The sequence below is a fragment of the Sus scrofa genome, chromosome 7 (assembly GCF_054392235.1).
Source record: "Sus scrofa isolate SSC_HxYL_T2T_F1_AM1 chromosome 7, Sscrofa_HxYL_maternal_Yorkshire_Landrace_v2.0, whole genome shotgun sequence".
Taxonomy (NCBI): Eukaryota; Metazoa; Chordata; class Mammalia; order Artiodactyla; family Suidae; genus Sus; species Sus scrofa.
In genome coordinates, this window is record NC_139389.1 from 125,996,220 (window position 1) to 126,011,227 (window position 15,008).

A 15,008-nucleotide genomic window follows, 5' to 3' on the forward strand; every position below is an offset into this window, starting at 1 on the left:
GATGAATTTGAGAAATTCCACCAGTGGAGGAGAGAGGTTAGAAGATTATGGACACTGGGGATAGGAATCTTAATGAGGTCACTAGAGAAGAAACAGAGGAGCCCGAACTAAAGCAATGATGCTGATGGTGAAGAGAAGGGGTGGGCCTGACAGATTTTTAGGAAAGAGAATCAATAGCACTTGGTATTTAGTTGGTGTTTAGGGATGGAAAAGTTTAGGACAAGTCCTTGTTTTCTGGCTTGGGAGCTGACAGTTGTTAATGGGAGAAGTAATTTTTTGGCGAGAGTGGGATGAAATGCAGCCACATTCAGACACAGTGGATGGAGATGCCTATTAGGCATCCAAATGGGGATGTCAGGCATCGTCAGGTATGTGCATCTGGTTCTTAGGAGAAAGATCAGAAGTAGATAAAAGTTTGAGTCACCAGTGTATTGTGTGGAATGAGAAGGGAGAATTTTGGGAAATATCAACACTTAAGAGGGGAAGAAAGGGGAAGAAAAGACCATAAATAGATTGAGGAGAGGCTAGAGATACAGGGGAAAATGGAAGAGCAACAACTCCAAAAGCAAGGTAGAAGATAGTCTAGAAAAGGAGGGAATAGTTGATTAGGTCAATTTTTTTTTTTTTTTTGTGGCCACACCCACAGCATTTGGAAGTTCCTGGGGCAGGGATTGAATCCAAGAGCTGCAGCTGTGACTTACACTGCAACTGTGGTAATGCAGGGTCCCTTAACCCACTGCACAGGACATCTAACCCATAACTCTGCAGTGACCTGAGCCACTGGAGTTGGATTCTTAACCTACTGTGCCACAGTGGGAACTTCTGATCAGGTCAATTTTTTTTTTTTTTTTTTGTCTTTTTGCCTTTTCTAGGGCCACTGCCCATGGCATATGGAGGTTCCCAGGCTAGGGGTCTAATCAGAGCTGTAGCCACCAGCCTACGCCAGAGCCACGGCAACATGGGATCCGAGCCACGTCTGCGACCTACACCGCAGCTCCTGACAACCCCGGATCCTTAACCCATTGAGCAAGGCCAGGGATTGAACCCACAACGTCATGGTTCCTAGTTGGATTAGTTAACGACTGCGCCACAACGGGAACTCCTCAGGTCAAATTTTAAAGAGAGGAAAAATAATGTGTCTAGGAGATTTTGAAATTGAGTCCTTTATGCCGTTGGGGGTGGTAGTAACCATGGGTTACAGTAGTTTGTGGGAACAGAATCAGCTAAGGAAGTGGCTACATGAAGGGCAGGTTTCTCTTTCAGAAAAAGAATGAGAGGGCAAAGAGGGAGGCAGATGTCCTGAACCCCCACCTCTCCCTAGCAGGCTTTCTGTATTTTTTTTCACTTTTAATTAACTGTTTCTTTATTGAAGTATAGTTAATTATAATATTGTATTAGTTTCAGGTGTATAACAGGGTGATTCAATACTTTTATAGATTATACTTGATTTAAAGTTATTGCAAATAGTTATATTTCCCAGTGTTGTACAAGGTATCCTTGTTGCCTATTTATTTTATACAGAAGTTTGTGTATAAAAACTCATGAAAGGAAGAATAAGCATAAATATGGAGAAACTGAGCCATCAAAATAATCCATGTGCATCAGTTTTCCTCTCAAAGTTTTATGGGAGAGATGCCCATCAATAAAAGAAGGCTGTGCCTTCAAGCATGTCGTCTCCAATGCAGGAGGCAGCTACCTTCATTCTTTAATTGTCCTCCTGTGACAGGTGGAGGCAGGAGGGTGAGGATGTGAAGGATGGGCAGCAGGAGGCTTAGGCTAGTATGCAAGACAGTCCCTGCTGCATCGGACGATACCAGATATGTGTCATCTGCAGAAAAGTCAATATGCAGCAGGAAACTTTTCACCATACTGAACTTTATGAAACTGAGTTTATAAGTTGATTTAGTGTCTTGTTCATGGGTGACCTGGGAACAGGGCTAGCCTCAGCAAAATGGTGAAGCTGGCAAAGATATTCTTCAGAACCCTGCCAGGCTCCACTTCAGCTCTAGTTTCTTCCTCCTTGGTGTCCTTCATGGACCCCATCAGTCTTTGCCTCCTTCTTGTTTTGAGGTTGTCAAATAACTCTTAAAATTGCTGGTTGAAGTAATTGCTGGTTAAAGTGGTTAGCTAAAATAAGATGATTTTAAGAGGATATTTGAAGGTGGAACTTGAAAGAAAGAATAAAGCTGGAATAGGAGGATAACTAGAGATGGATATTTTATTTTATTTTTTTGGCTTTTTAAATTTTTATTTATTTATTTATTTATTTACTTATTTATTTATTTATTTTAGGGCCGCACCTGTGGCCTATGGAAGTTTCCAGGCTAGGAGTTGAATCAGAGCTGTAGCTGCCAGCCTACACCACAGCCACAGCCACAGCAGCGCAGGATCTGAGCCATGTCTGTGACCTAAACCATAGCTTATGGCAATGCAGGGATTAAGCTGGGTCCTTAACCCACTGAGCGAGGCCAGGGATCGAACCTGCCTCCTTATGGATGCTAGTTGGTTTTGTTACTCCTGAGCCACAATGGGAACTCCCATAAATATGGATATTTTAAATGGTAGCCATACCTAGCACTCTCTAAGTCTTCTCTTTTATCACCATTTGTAGCTTGTTATGTATCTATGTATCGTGCAACAATGTGCATATACTTAATTCTATATCAAAAGCTATAGATAGAGATATAGTGTTAAATATACACATGTTATTGTACAACCAGTCTTCAGAGTATTATCGCCTTGAAAACCAGAAACTCAATAATGAAAACCCATCAAACAATAATGTCCCATTGCTCCCTCCCCTTGACCCCTGGAGACCACCATTTTACTTTCTATCTCATATAAGTGGAGCCATACAATATTTGTCCCTTTGTGACTGGCTTATTTCACCTATTATAGTGTCCTCAAGATTCATCCACGTAGTAGCATGTGTCAGAATTCCTTCCTTTTTAAGGCTGAATAATATTCCATTTTTTACATTTTGTCTATCTGTTCTTCCATGGATGGACACTTGGGTTGCCATACCTACCACTCTTTAACTCCATATTATAGAAATTTCTTGCTCCTAAAAATCTGACTTCCCCCAACAACCAGTACTTGCATCCCAATATATTGCTGTGAACCCCTTATTATTCTATGCTAATTAAGTTGCTGTGGTTGAAAAAAAAATTAGCATCAGTTAGACTCACTTGGTAAGTGGGACTGATTACAGAGATTAAAGCAGAGATGAGAAAGCAGGGCCAGGAAGATTTAACCATGTTTTTGAGTTTTTTTCCATACTTATTTTAAGGGAATGAAAATGTTTCAGAAAACAACTCATTCAGATTTCCTTTAACCATTATGGCAATGAGTTCAAGACTCTTTGGAGGCAGGTGTCTTTGCCCTCCAGGGCTCAGCATTGGGTCTGGGACACAGCAGGCACTCCCCTGTCTTTTTGAACCAAGCAGAAACATTCCTTACATCCCTGAAGGTCTGTTTATCTGGTTGCTTGTTGTATTTGTTTCAGGAGCCCACCGACAGCCTTGAGGATAGCCTCCTTTCGTCCAGACCAGAGTTCATTATAGGCCCCGAAGGTGAGGAGGAAGAGAATCCAGCAACCAAGCATGAGGAGAACCCAGGCAGTTGCACTGAATCCATGGAACATGCTGGTAGGTGAACTATGGTTTATGGGGAGAGCAGTGTGCACATCCCGCTTTGCACAGGCCCAACACACAGAACCCTGGTTTCTTAGATTACCACCTACTTGGCCACGTTAGACTTGGGCTCCTCAGTGCAGACTTGTGCAAATGAACCATTTTCCCCAAGATTATGAAGTGAAAGATCCAGGATGTGCTTCCAGTAGAGCAGAGATCACTGAGCATATTTCTGACAGCAGGACCTTGTTATTGACAATATTCCACTGTGTCAGTGAAAGCATCACCTTTACATATAGTGAATCATATTCTCTGTGGAGAAGGAGTTGTGAACCAAGGCTGAGAGGCCCAAGTGGAGGGTGCCAGCAGTCTCCAGAGCCACTCAGGGCATTTGGCCAAAGCAGAATGTTTTGGATAGAGGTGCCTGACTTGAACTCATTCAGCTTCTGTGCCCTAGGGGCTTGGCTGGGACCCTGGATAGGATCACTGTGAATAGTTGTACAAGTTGTACTCGAAGGCTAGTTGGCCCTGCTCATAGGCGGCAAGGAGGACCTCTTTCTGGTGTGCCTAAAGGCTCTATGTGGGCTATCTGGGAACAGCAGGATGGCATGCAGGCTTGGAATCATCTCTAGCACCTCAGTCTCTGAAGGAGTTTAAGGAATTTAGGATATGACCCCATGTGCCTCTGGGAAAGCCTGATTTCTCATCTGTAGTGTGGCACTCTTGAATTTGTATCTTCCTGCTTCCACTGTCCTGAACTGTTAGATGAGCTGGCCCCTGGCAGGCCTGCTCCCCAGAACCAAATTTTGGGAAGCATGGCCTTTCCACCACTCCAGTGATCAGCAAACATTATTAAGTGACTGTTTTGTGGGGTTCATTGCAGTGATACCAGAAAGATGACACCAGAATCCGGATTCTTGTTCACAGCAGTCGAAGAATGAACTCCATGAACACACAGGCAGCAAGCAAGCAAAGTCCTTATTAAAGAGAAGCAAATAGCCCCCAGGACTGCTGCGAGGGGGGAGAAGAGCCCCCTTCTCTATTGTCCTATGGGGATTTTTATCTCTTAAAGGTGGGGAGGGTACCAACGTGGGGTCCAGAAAGATGTTTTCTCCCATTGGCCTTGCTCAATTACCTATATAGGTCCTTGTCCAATAGGGGTTTTAGGGTTGGGAATGTCCGACAGTTTTATGGTGTTTTTGTCCTTAAATTAAGTCACCATTCCTCTCATTCCTTTTCTATCAGTTGAGGAGTGGGCTAGAGATTTGCATTCCCTATCGTAAACAAAGCTGGTGGGGAATGCGCATTTCCTATAACAGAACAAGGTCTGTGAAGGTGTTACTCCCTGGAGCCCTTAAGCCACAAAGGTTAATCAATATCCGTATCAAAGAATGTATCAGAGCCCATGCTCTTACACTAGCTACCTGAGTTAGTATTTTGCCTCAGCAGCAGCTCATGGGGTGTCTTATCAGACTACATCATGAGTACAAAATTCTTTTGTGGAACTAACTGCTTCAGCATGAATCATATGCGTGTCTAGTTGAGGATGAATATGTTGGCTCACACTATGTAGAACCACTGAAACAGACTTTGAGGGAATACCCGAGATCACGTGCTTCACTGGTTTCCAGCATGTACTTGGAGTTATACATCTCTGTGTTGTTTCCTTTTGACTTTCCTTAATTTGGGTGGCTATTGGCGACAAGATGTGTGCAAATGGTAAAGACCCAGGCTCCCTACTCTGCTTCAACCAGAGTGCTCTGACTTGCGCTATCTCTATGTTGGAATTCTAAGTAAGATTTCCTTTCAGCAAAGTACTTCATAGAAGGAAGTTCAAAGCCTGGTGATCTAGTTCACTTTGCAGATGAGGAAAATACATCCCAAATAGGTTAAACAACTGGCCCACGGTCATGTAGCTAGTATTATTCATTCCTGATTTATGCGTTATGCTTGACATGTGTCCAGAACTGTAATGGAGCAGCAGGATCATCTGAGGAGTTGGAATATGAACAAACTGAATGAGCTCCGCCTGCTCACCCCTGATTCTGGGCATTGCTGAGGTGGGGGACTGGAAATCAGAAATCCAAATATTGTACAACTAGTTAGTGGCAGGGTTGAGAGTAGAACCCGGATCTCCTCATTTACTTAGATTTACTAATTATTTGCTGGGGCCCAGGCCAGGGCCATGTTTCTATAGGCATCAATGCCTAAGGGAAGCAAAGATTTCACTTGTGATCTGATAACATGTACTCTTTATATGTAAATGTGTTTTTTTAAACCTGCCAAAGAACACAGATCAATTTAATTTATATGTAACATTTTATTTGAACAAGGGTTAAAATGAAGCAATTCTTTTTTTTTTTTTTTTTTTTTTTTTTTGGTGCCCACAGCATGTAAAATTCCTGGGCCAGGGATAGAGCCTATGCCACAGCAGCCACCCAAGATACTGCAGTGACAATGCTGGAACCTTCTCTGGCTGCGCCACAAGAGCACTCCTAAGCAATTCATCTTAATAAAATACTCTTTTCCTTGGTTAATTGTTATAAACTGTACTTATTTAAACATTTGCTCTACTCATCTCCCTCAAACACTATTTCAAACTCTGGTCACAGCTTCTGGTCTGTTTTCCTTCTTTTACTCTCTGCTGTCTTGCAGGACACAGTTATATCCTGTCTCCTCAGGGAAACCTCCATTAATTTTCTTCCAAGACCAGCCATCCCTGCTGCTAAGCGCCCTAATCCTGCTTCTGCTTTGTGGGTCTTCCGGCAGTTGTCTTGAGCTCCTCTGTCAGAGAATAGATGGACGCCTTATTGATCTATGTTCAATGGTTTCCCCCTCCTTCTAGAGTATTTCCTGTTTATGCATTTTGTGGCCTGGCACCTATTTCTTACAGCAGTCAGATATGTCCTCCACTAAAAAATATTTAAAAAATACTTATACTTGATAAAATAGAGTCACGTGCTAATAACAAGTATTTAAAATACATTGGAGCGGAAGATCCATATAAACTAGTGTATATGCCAAGAGGGTTTTACTCCCACTGTCTCTGATCCTAGGAATTGCCAGAACTTATAATGGTGATTTGAAAACATTTTACATTAGTTTCTACATCTGGTTAACTTGTGAATTCTTTTCTGTAGTGTGCCTCATGTACAATATACCACCACCTCCCACTTTAGAGGCAAAGGAGTTTTTAGAGGTCCTCACGAGAAGGTAAAACCAGGGGTAGTTCTGATTTGAATATGCTCAACTTCTTTAAAATGCCCCCTTTTTGCACATGTGAGTCCCGTGCATATGCATCCTTCCCTAGGTGCTTGAGTACCTCTCCTTAATGCCTGCTTATCTCCCGTTCAAATAGGGAGGCATACCTAGCCAGGCCTGAGGCCCATCTGGGTAGCAGCAGAAGTGGCTGCCCAAGGGAGCCAAGGGCTGGGCTGGTGTTGCTTCAGGGAATCAGAGACATCTGAAGACACAGTGGAAAGGGGAAGCTGAGGATCCTAAATCTGGAGGTTTTCCTGCACTTGCATCATGGAAAAGATATTTGCTAACTTAGAGAGCAAATAAAAACTTTACACAAATACATATTCTATTTTTCTCCTCTTTATTTTATGGTGTCGATAAATTCATGAATGTTGGGGGAAAGGGGCTGTGCTAACCTTTGTGTAATTATTTCTTCTCAGCAATAAAGAATGACACCGAAAGAAAATTTTGCTACCAACAGCTTCCAGTAACTTTGAGATTAATATACACCATTTTCCAGGTATATTTTTTGAAATATTTGAATATTTTACTTGGTAGCCTTTCCATCTTAGATAATTCAGTAAACATGTGGTTCTTTACATAGGAAATGGCTAAGTTTGAAGAGCCAGACATTCTTTTTAATATGCTCAATTGCCTGAAGATTCTCTGTCTGCATGGAGAGTGTTTATACATTGCTAGAAAAGATCATCCTCAATTTTTAGCCTACATTCAGGATCATATGTTGATTGCAAGGTATGTCTTCCTAGTAGTTTTATTGGTTTGTTGGTTTATATTTTAGGCTTTAGCTGTGAAAATCAATGTTAGAATAAGACTTGCCAGCACATTGGGTTATTTCTCTTAGCCAGAACAGGCTAATTGCCTGGGGAACAACCTTTTTTTTTTTTTTTTTTTTTTTAATGCTAATTTTTAAGTATGTCAACATGTGGAATAGTAATTTTCTTTGATAGATACTATAAAAATAGAAAAGGCAAAAATAAGGACTATTTTATGCCTTTCAGTTGTTAGACAGCTTAGAGTATAGTGTACTTTACAGAATTATCAACAGGTACTTAGTTAATATTTGCCTAGTATAATTGAATGAAACTTACTCAATATCTTACTTGAAATAAAACTGCTAATAGATATCTAAAATCTCCCCATGTATTATCTGAGAAGGTATAGAAGGTATTTTTTTAGAGACTGCTGATACATTTTGAGTAAAATAATAAAAAATTATGCTGGATTTACATAGTGTTTTCTTCCTGAGAACCTTAAAATAATTGTTACAGTCTTCCTAGAAATAAGTCCAAAAAATATCTTCAAGAGAGAATGAGATGATTAAAAAAAGAAAAGTTTGGTTCAGGTTAACTTGGTGACAAAACCAAGTTGAGGCTCTGTTTTTACTAATTTTGTTCATTTATTTGTTCATTCAACAAATGTTATTGAGGGTTTACTATATACATTGTTATTCTAGGTACTATGGGGATTTGCAATCTAGTTTTTTTTTTTTTTTTTTTTTTTTTTTTTGTCTTTTGTCTTTTTGTCTGTTGTTGTTGTTATTGCTGTTGTTGCTATTTCTTGGGCCGCTCCCGCGGCATATGGAGGTTCCCAGGCTAGGGGTTGAATCGGAGCTGTAGCCACCAGCCAGAGCCACAGCAACGCGGGATCCGAGCCGCGTCTGCAACCTACACCACAGCTCACGGCAATGCCGGATCGTTAACCCACTGAGCAAGGGCAGGGACCAAACCCGCAACCTCATGGTTCCTAGTCGGATTCGTTAACCACTGCGCCACGACGGGAACTCCTGCAATCTAGTTTGGAAGAAGGTGACCACATAATTTTATTCAAATTGGTCCACTTTTGAGACTGATGAGGGTACAGTCTTCATAACTCAAACCAATGTGTATGAAGGGGACTAAAATCTTGGATAAACTAAGATACATGTATACGCAAGTCACTCTAAATCCAAGGGTATACTGTGCTTTGTATAGTTCAGAGCTGGGAGAGGTCATTTCTGATTAGGCAAGGGGTCAGGAGCAGATACCATTTTTATGGGCATTGAGATAATGATAAAATTTTGACAGAGATTTGAGGTGGGTAGGACTTTTGTGGAAAGTGGAATTGTCAAGAGGAAACAGATGGAAGAGTTGGAAGGAGGGGACAAGAAAGGAGTAGGGCATACTGAGGTGATACTAAGGTTTTATTTATTTATTTTTTTGCTGCATGGTGTGGTTTTAGAGGAGTAATGGAAAATGAGGCTGGAGAAATAGGTTGAGATCCAAGCTTCCAAAAGCAGCAGAATACACATTCTTCTCAAGTGCATATGGAACATTCTCTAGGGTAGATCACATTCTGGGCCACAAATCAGGCCTTGGTAGATTTAAGAAAACTGAAATCATATCAAGCATCTTTTCTTACCACAACACTATAAGATTAGAAATTGATGACAAGAAACAAAAAACTGCAGAAAACACAAACATGTGGAGACTAAACAATTTGCTACTAAACAACCAACAGATCACTGAAGAAATAAAAGAGGAAATGAAAAACTACCTAGAGACAAATGACAAAATGATCTAAAACCTATGAGATGCAGCAAAAGCAGTTCTAAGAGGAAAGTTTATAGCAATACAAACTCACCTCAGGAAACAAAAAAAATCTCAAACAAAAAAGCTAACCTTATACCTAAATCATCTAGAGAAAGAAAAGCAAACAAAACCTGAAGTTAGTAGAAGAAAAAAAATCGTAATTATCAGACCAGACATAAATTAAATAGACAAGAAGAAAACAATAGAAAAGATCAATGATACTAAAAGCTGGTTCTTTGAAAAGATCGACAAATTGACAAACCCCTAGCCAGACTCATTAAGAAAAAGGAGAGGCCTCAAATAAATAATATTAGAAATGAAAAAGGAGAAGTTACAATGGACATTACAGAAATACAAAGGACCATAAGAGACTACTACAATCAACTATGCCAATAAATGGACAACCTAGAAGAAATGGACAAGTTCTTAGAAAGGCATAATCTTCCAATACTGAAAATATGAAATAGAAAATATGAAGAGACTGATCACAAATACTGAAATTGTAACTGTGATTAAAAAACTTGCAACAAACAAGAGTCCAGGACCAGATAGCTTCACAGGCAAATTCTATCAAGCATTGGAGTTAACACCTATCCTTCTAAACCTATTCCAAAAAATTTCAGAAGAAGGAACACTCTCAAAATCATTCCATGAAGCCACCATCACCCTGGCCATCAAAGATGCCACAAAAAAATTATTGGTTAATATCACTGATGAATACAGATGCAAAAACCCTCAACAAAATACTAGTAAACTGAATCCAACATTACATTAAAAGGATCATATATCCTGATCAAGTGGGATTTATCCCAGGGAGGCAAGGATTTTTCAATATCTGCAAATCAATCAGTGTAATATGCCACATTAACAAACCGAAGAATTAAAGCCATGTGATCATATCGATAGATGCAGAAAAAGCTTTTGACAAAATCCGACACTCATTTATGATATGTCTGCCCTCCAGAAAGTGGGCATAGAGGGAACCTATCTCAACACATTAAAGGCCATTGTGACAAAGCCATAGCTAACATCATTCTCAACAGTGAAAAGCTGAGAGAATTTCCACTAAGATTAGGAATAAGACAAGCATGTCTACTCTTGCCACTTTTAGTCAACATAGTTTTGGAAATCCTAGCCATGGCAATCAGAGAAGAAAAACAAATAAAAGGAATCCAAATTGGAAACGAAGTAAAACTGTCACTGTTTGCAGATGACATGATACTATACATAGATAATCCCAAAGTTGCTATCAGAAAACTAACAGAACGAGTTCCCATTGTGGCTCAGCAGTTTGCAGACTGACTAGTATCCATGAGGATGTGGGTTTGATCCCTGGCATTGCTCATTGGGTTAAGGATCCAGCATTGCCATGAGCTGTGGTGTAGGTCACAGACACAGTATGGATCCCGCGTTGTTGTGGCTGTGGCATAGGCTGGCAGTTATAGCTCTGATTCGACCCTTAGTCTGAGAACTTACATATGACACAGGTGCAGGTGCAGCCCTAAAAAGCAAAAACAAAAAACAAAAAAACAAAAAAGAAAACGACTAGAGCTTATCAATGAATTCAGTAAAGTTGCAGGATACTAAATTAATACAGAGAGGAGTTCCTGTCATGGCTCAGCAAAAACGAATCTGACTAGCATCCATGAGGGAGCATCCCTCCCTCAGTGGGTTAAGGATCCGGCATTGCCATGAGCTGTGGTGTAGGTTGCAGAGACTGCTCGGATCTGGAGTTGCTGTGGCTATGGTGTAGGCCATCAGTTACAGCTCCGATTTGACCCCTAGCCTGGGAACCTCCATACGCCGCAGGTACAGCCCTAAAAAGCAATAAATAAATAAACAAATACAGAGACATTTCTTGCATTTCTATATGCTAACAATGAAAGGTCAGAAAGAGAAAATAAGGGAACAATCCTATTTACCATTGCAACAAATACCATATGATCCAGTGATCCTACTCCTGCACATATGTCCAGAGAAGACTATAATAAGAAAAGATACGTGCACCCCAATGTTTGCTGCAGCACTATTTACAATAGCCAAGACATGGAAGCAACCTAAATGTCCATCAACAGATGAACAGATAAAGAAGATGTGGTACATACATACAACGGACTATTACTCAGCCATAAAAGAATGAAATAGTGCCATTTGCAGCAACAGGGATGGACCTAGAGATTATCATACTAAATGAAGTAAGTCAGACAGTGAAAGACAATCATTTGACTTCACTTATATGTAGAATTTTAAAAAGGATACAAAGAAACTTATTTTCAGAACAGAAACAGACCACCAATTTTGAGAACAAATTGTCCAGAGGGGACAGTTGTGGGGAGGGATGGACTGGGGGATTGGGATTGGCATATGCACACTGTGGTATATGGAATATTTGGCCAATGAGGATCTGCTATATAGCACAGAGAACTCTACCAATATTCTGTGATAATTATGTGAGAAAGAATCTGAAAAAGAATGAATGTGTATATATGTATAACGGAATCATTTTATTGTACAGCAGAAATTATCACAACATTGTAAATCAACTACACTTTCATAAAACTTTAAAATAAAAAATAATTGAATTAAAAATTTGAAAACATTATTAAAATATATAATCAGGATTATTCTGGTATAGATTGATTTAGCTTCCCATTGCTAAGTTACGTTTCTGACCAGTAGTGAATTGGTTTTAGGAATGGCAAGTATTCATTGCGGTGATACCAGAGATACTGCTCTCTGGTTTTTTTTTCTCCTCCTTTTTCTCCTCTCCTTCCCCCCTCCCTCCCCATCACTTAGCCTAGTTCCAACTATGTTGGCTTCACAGCAGGTTGTCCCTGTGAAGTGGGAAAGAGAGTGGGTTGCTAGTAGCTCTAGACTGACATTCCACTTTGTTCTTGAGATTTCAGAGTACATATCCAAACCTGGCAAGAGGACACTGCTAGAATTCTATGCCTGGGTCACATGCCCACCACTGGACTAATCACTCTATTTATGACATTGAAGTATTCTGATCAGCCTGGGTTTTGTGTTCACTCTTATCATAGAGAAGGTTGGAGAACTTGATTGACTGCCCTAGGTTTGGTGGAGAGGCTGTTCTTAATTGAAAAAGAGTTATTCTTTGCTAAAGTAAGAGGAAAAAGCTGCTGGGCAGACAAAACCAACAAAATTCTCCAGCTGTTCAATATAAGAAACATTTTAAAAATCACATATTACCCCATCATGTTAACATAACTAATCAGTTACTATTTAACACTCATTGTTCATTCATATACCTGCATTTATAATATGTAATTTTTAATTTTTGTGTTAAAAATGTAGTGTTAACTGTAGTGTTTTTATGTTATTACATCAAAGTAATTTCTTTAAAAATTAACATAGGAAAAGAGCATAGGGACAGTTTATCAGAGTATCATTATAGTCTTGTGAATGAACGGAATTTCACCACAAGCATCCCTAGCAGCCATCTGTTAACCACCACTCCTTAAATTAAGACAGTAGAATTTTTTTTCCCTAGAAGGTTTATTATAACTGTAACTACCTTGCTTCTTCTTGATTCTTCAGCCTGTGGAGAGTTGTCAAATCTGAATTCTCCCAGCTATCTTCATTGGCAGTTCCTCTCCTTCTTCATGCTTTGTCGCTTCCTCATGGTGCTGACATCTTTTGGACAATCATCAATGGCAATTTCAACAGCAAAGACTGGAAGATGAGATTTGAAGCAGGTACTTTTGTTATTACCTTAAAAATTCTCTCTGGGTCACAAGGGAAACCAGATGTCCAGCCAAGACATCTCTTTTTGGCCCTCCTTTTCCCTCCCTTTTTTTTTTTTTTTCCTCCCTTCCTTTTTAGAAGGTGTTGTCCTGTTTGCTAGCGTTTTTTTTTTTTTTTTTTGTCCTTTGCCTTTTCTAGGTCCGGCCGCTCCCACGGCATATGGAGGTTCCCAGGCTAGGGGTCGAACTGGAGCTGCAGCCACCGGCCTATGCCAGAGCCACAGCAACGTGGGATCTGAGCCGAGTCTGCAACCTACACCACAGCGCACGGCAACACCGGATCGTTAACCCACTGAGCAAGGGCAGGGACGGAACCCGCAACCTCATGGTTCCTAGACGGATTCGTTAACTACTGAGCCACTGTGGGAACTCCTTGCTAGTGTTCTTTGGTGGCTCCGCTTAGTTGAACTTCCTCAATAACACAATTTTTCAGAGTGGTCCTTAGATAGGTTGACCCTGTCCAGGTTTGTCTAGGATAGGTCTAGTTTATGCCTGTTGTCCAAGTGTATTCGTTAATTGTACCCTTGTTTACCCTCAAATGCATCCTGGCTTGAATGATAATAGGTTACTTGCATTAGAATACCTGCTGGGAATATTTGTTAAAAATGCAAATTATGGGGTCCCATCCTAAACCTACTGAATCAGAATCACAGGAGGTGAGGCCAGAATCTGTATTTCTCACAAGTTCTCCAGGTAATTCTTTGAAGTTTGAGAAGCTCTGCTGTTGTACTCTTGACATTGAAGCATCAGGGACCAAGTTTGGTGCAGTGATGGGCATAATTCCTAGTGCTTAGAATGGCAAGTTCTCAGAGGAACATGGTAAGGCAGGAACCTGATGTGTTCTCTTGGCCTTACATCTGACTCATTCTTAACTCTAATCCACTGACACTCCCATTCTCAGCAGGCAACAAGCAGGGTTGGCATATCACAGTGTGCCTTTTCAGAATGATTCCATGTATCTGTATATTTCAGTGTCTCAAAAATCTCTCAGAGAAATTCAAGTTCCATCAGGTGAGTTAACTATTATACTTTGAATTCAGTTCCCTAATATCTAATCACCTCGAAGAGTTCTTTTTAATGCCCCATGAATCTCAGGGGCTGATAGCACATGATGTGGTATGAAATTAGGGTAAAATTTTCTAGCAAAAAACTACGTGGTATTGGCAAATTTTGTAGGCAATTTGAATACAAATAAAGCAGATAACTATTTAACTATGCTCTTTCATTACAATTTAAGGATTAAATTACTGCCAAATTAATCTGAATCACAGCTCTGATTATGTTGCTTTTCTACTAAAAAAAATGTAATGGGTTTTTAATGACTAGAGCATAAAGTTCAGACCCTTGACTTCACATTCAAAGCTTCCTCTGGTCTAACTGCTAGTGTCTGCAGCCTCATTTCCCACTCTTCTTTCTACACATACCATTGCTATGTCTCTGTTGCCTCCTGCTTCCCTTCATCCATGTATTGGCTATTCTGTGCTCTCCATTTCAAGTGCTCTTCCCTTCAAGGTCCCATTCAAATGCCACCTCCACCCTGAAATGCCTCCATGGAGTTCTACTTTTTTGGTCCCCTTGGCGGAAAGTCATTTTTTTCCTCCCTGATCTCTTGCAGCATTTTGTTTCTACGTCGTTATTGACATTTACGGCCTTTAATGTTACATTTCGGTTATAGTTGTACCCATCTTGCCTCTTTTACTTCACTTGACTTTGAAGTAAAGACCTGTGAATGAGTCACATATTAGTCTGCTTGGGCTGCCATAACAGAATAACACAGACTG

The 15,008-nt window shown here is 40.3% G+C and overlaps 1 protein-coding gene across 35 annotated transcripts in view; it reads left to right on the forward strand.

The window, feature by feature from the left end:
* Positions 1–15,008, forward strand: part of UNC79 (unc-79 subunit of NALCN channel complex) — a 261,559-nt gene that overhangs the window by 142,711 nt on the left and 103,840 nt on the right. For all 35 annotated transcript variants that reach the window (XR_014811304.1, XM_084970070.1, XM_084970072.1 and 32 more), the window contains 4 exons: positions 3,506–3,647; positions 7,313–7,392; positions 7,477–7,625; positions 13,022–13,179. Coding sequence is in view for 34 of the 35 variants with exons in the window: in XM_084970070.1 (XP_084826196.1) it covers positions 3,506–3,647; positions 7,313–7,392; positions 7,477–7,625; positions 13,022–13,179 (529 nt within the window). In the remaining variant the exon portion in view is untranslated. The remainder of the gene's footprint in view (positions 1–3,505; positions 3,648–7,312; positions 7,393–7,476; positions 7,626–13,021; positions 13,180–15,008) is intronic.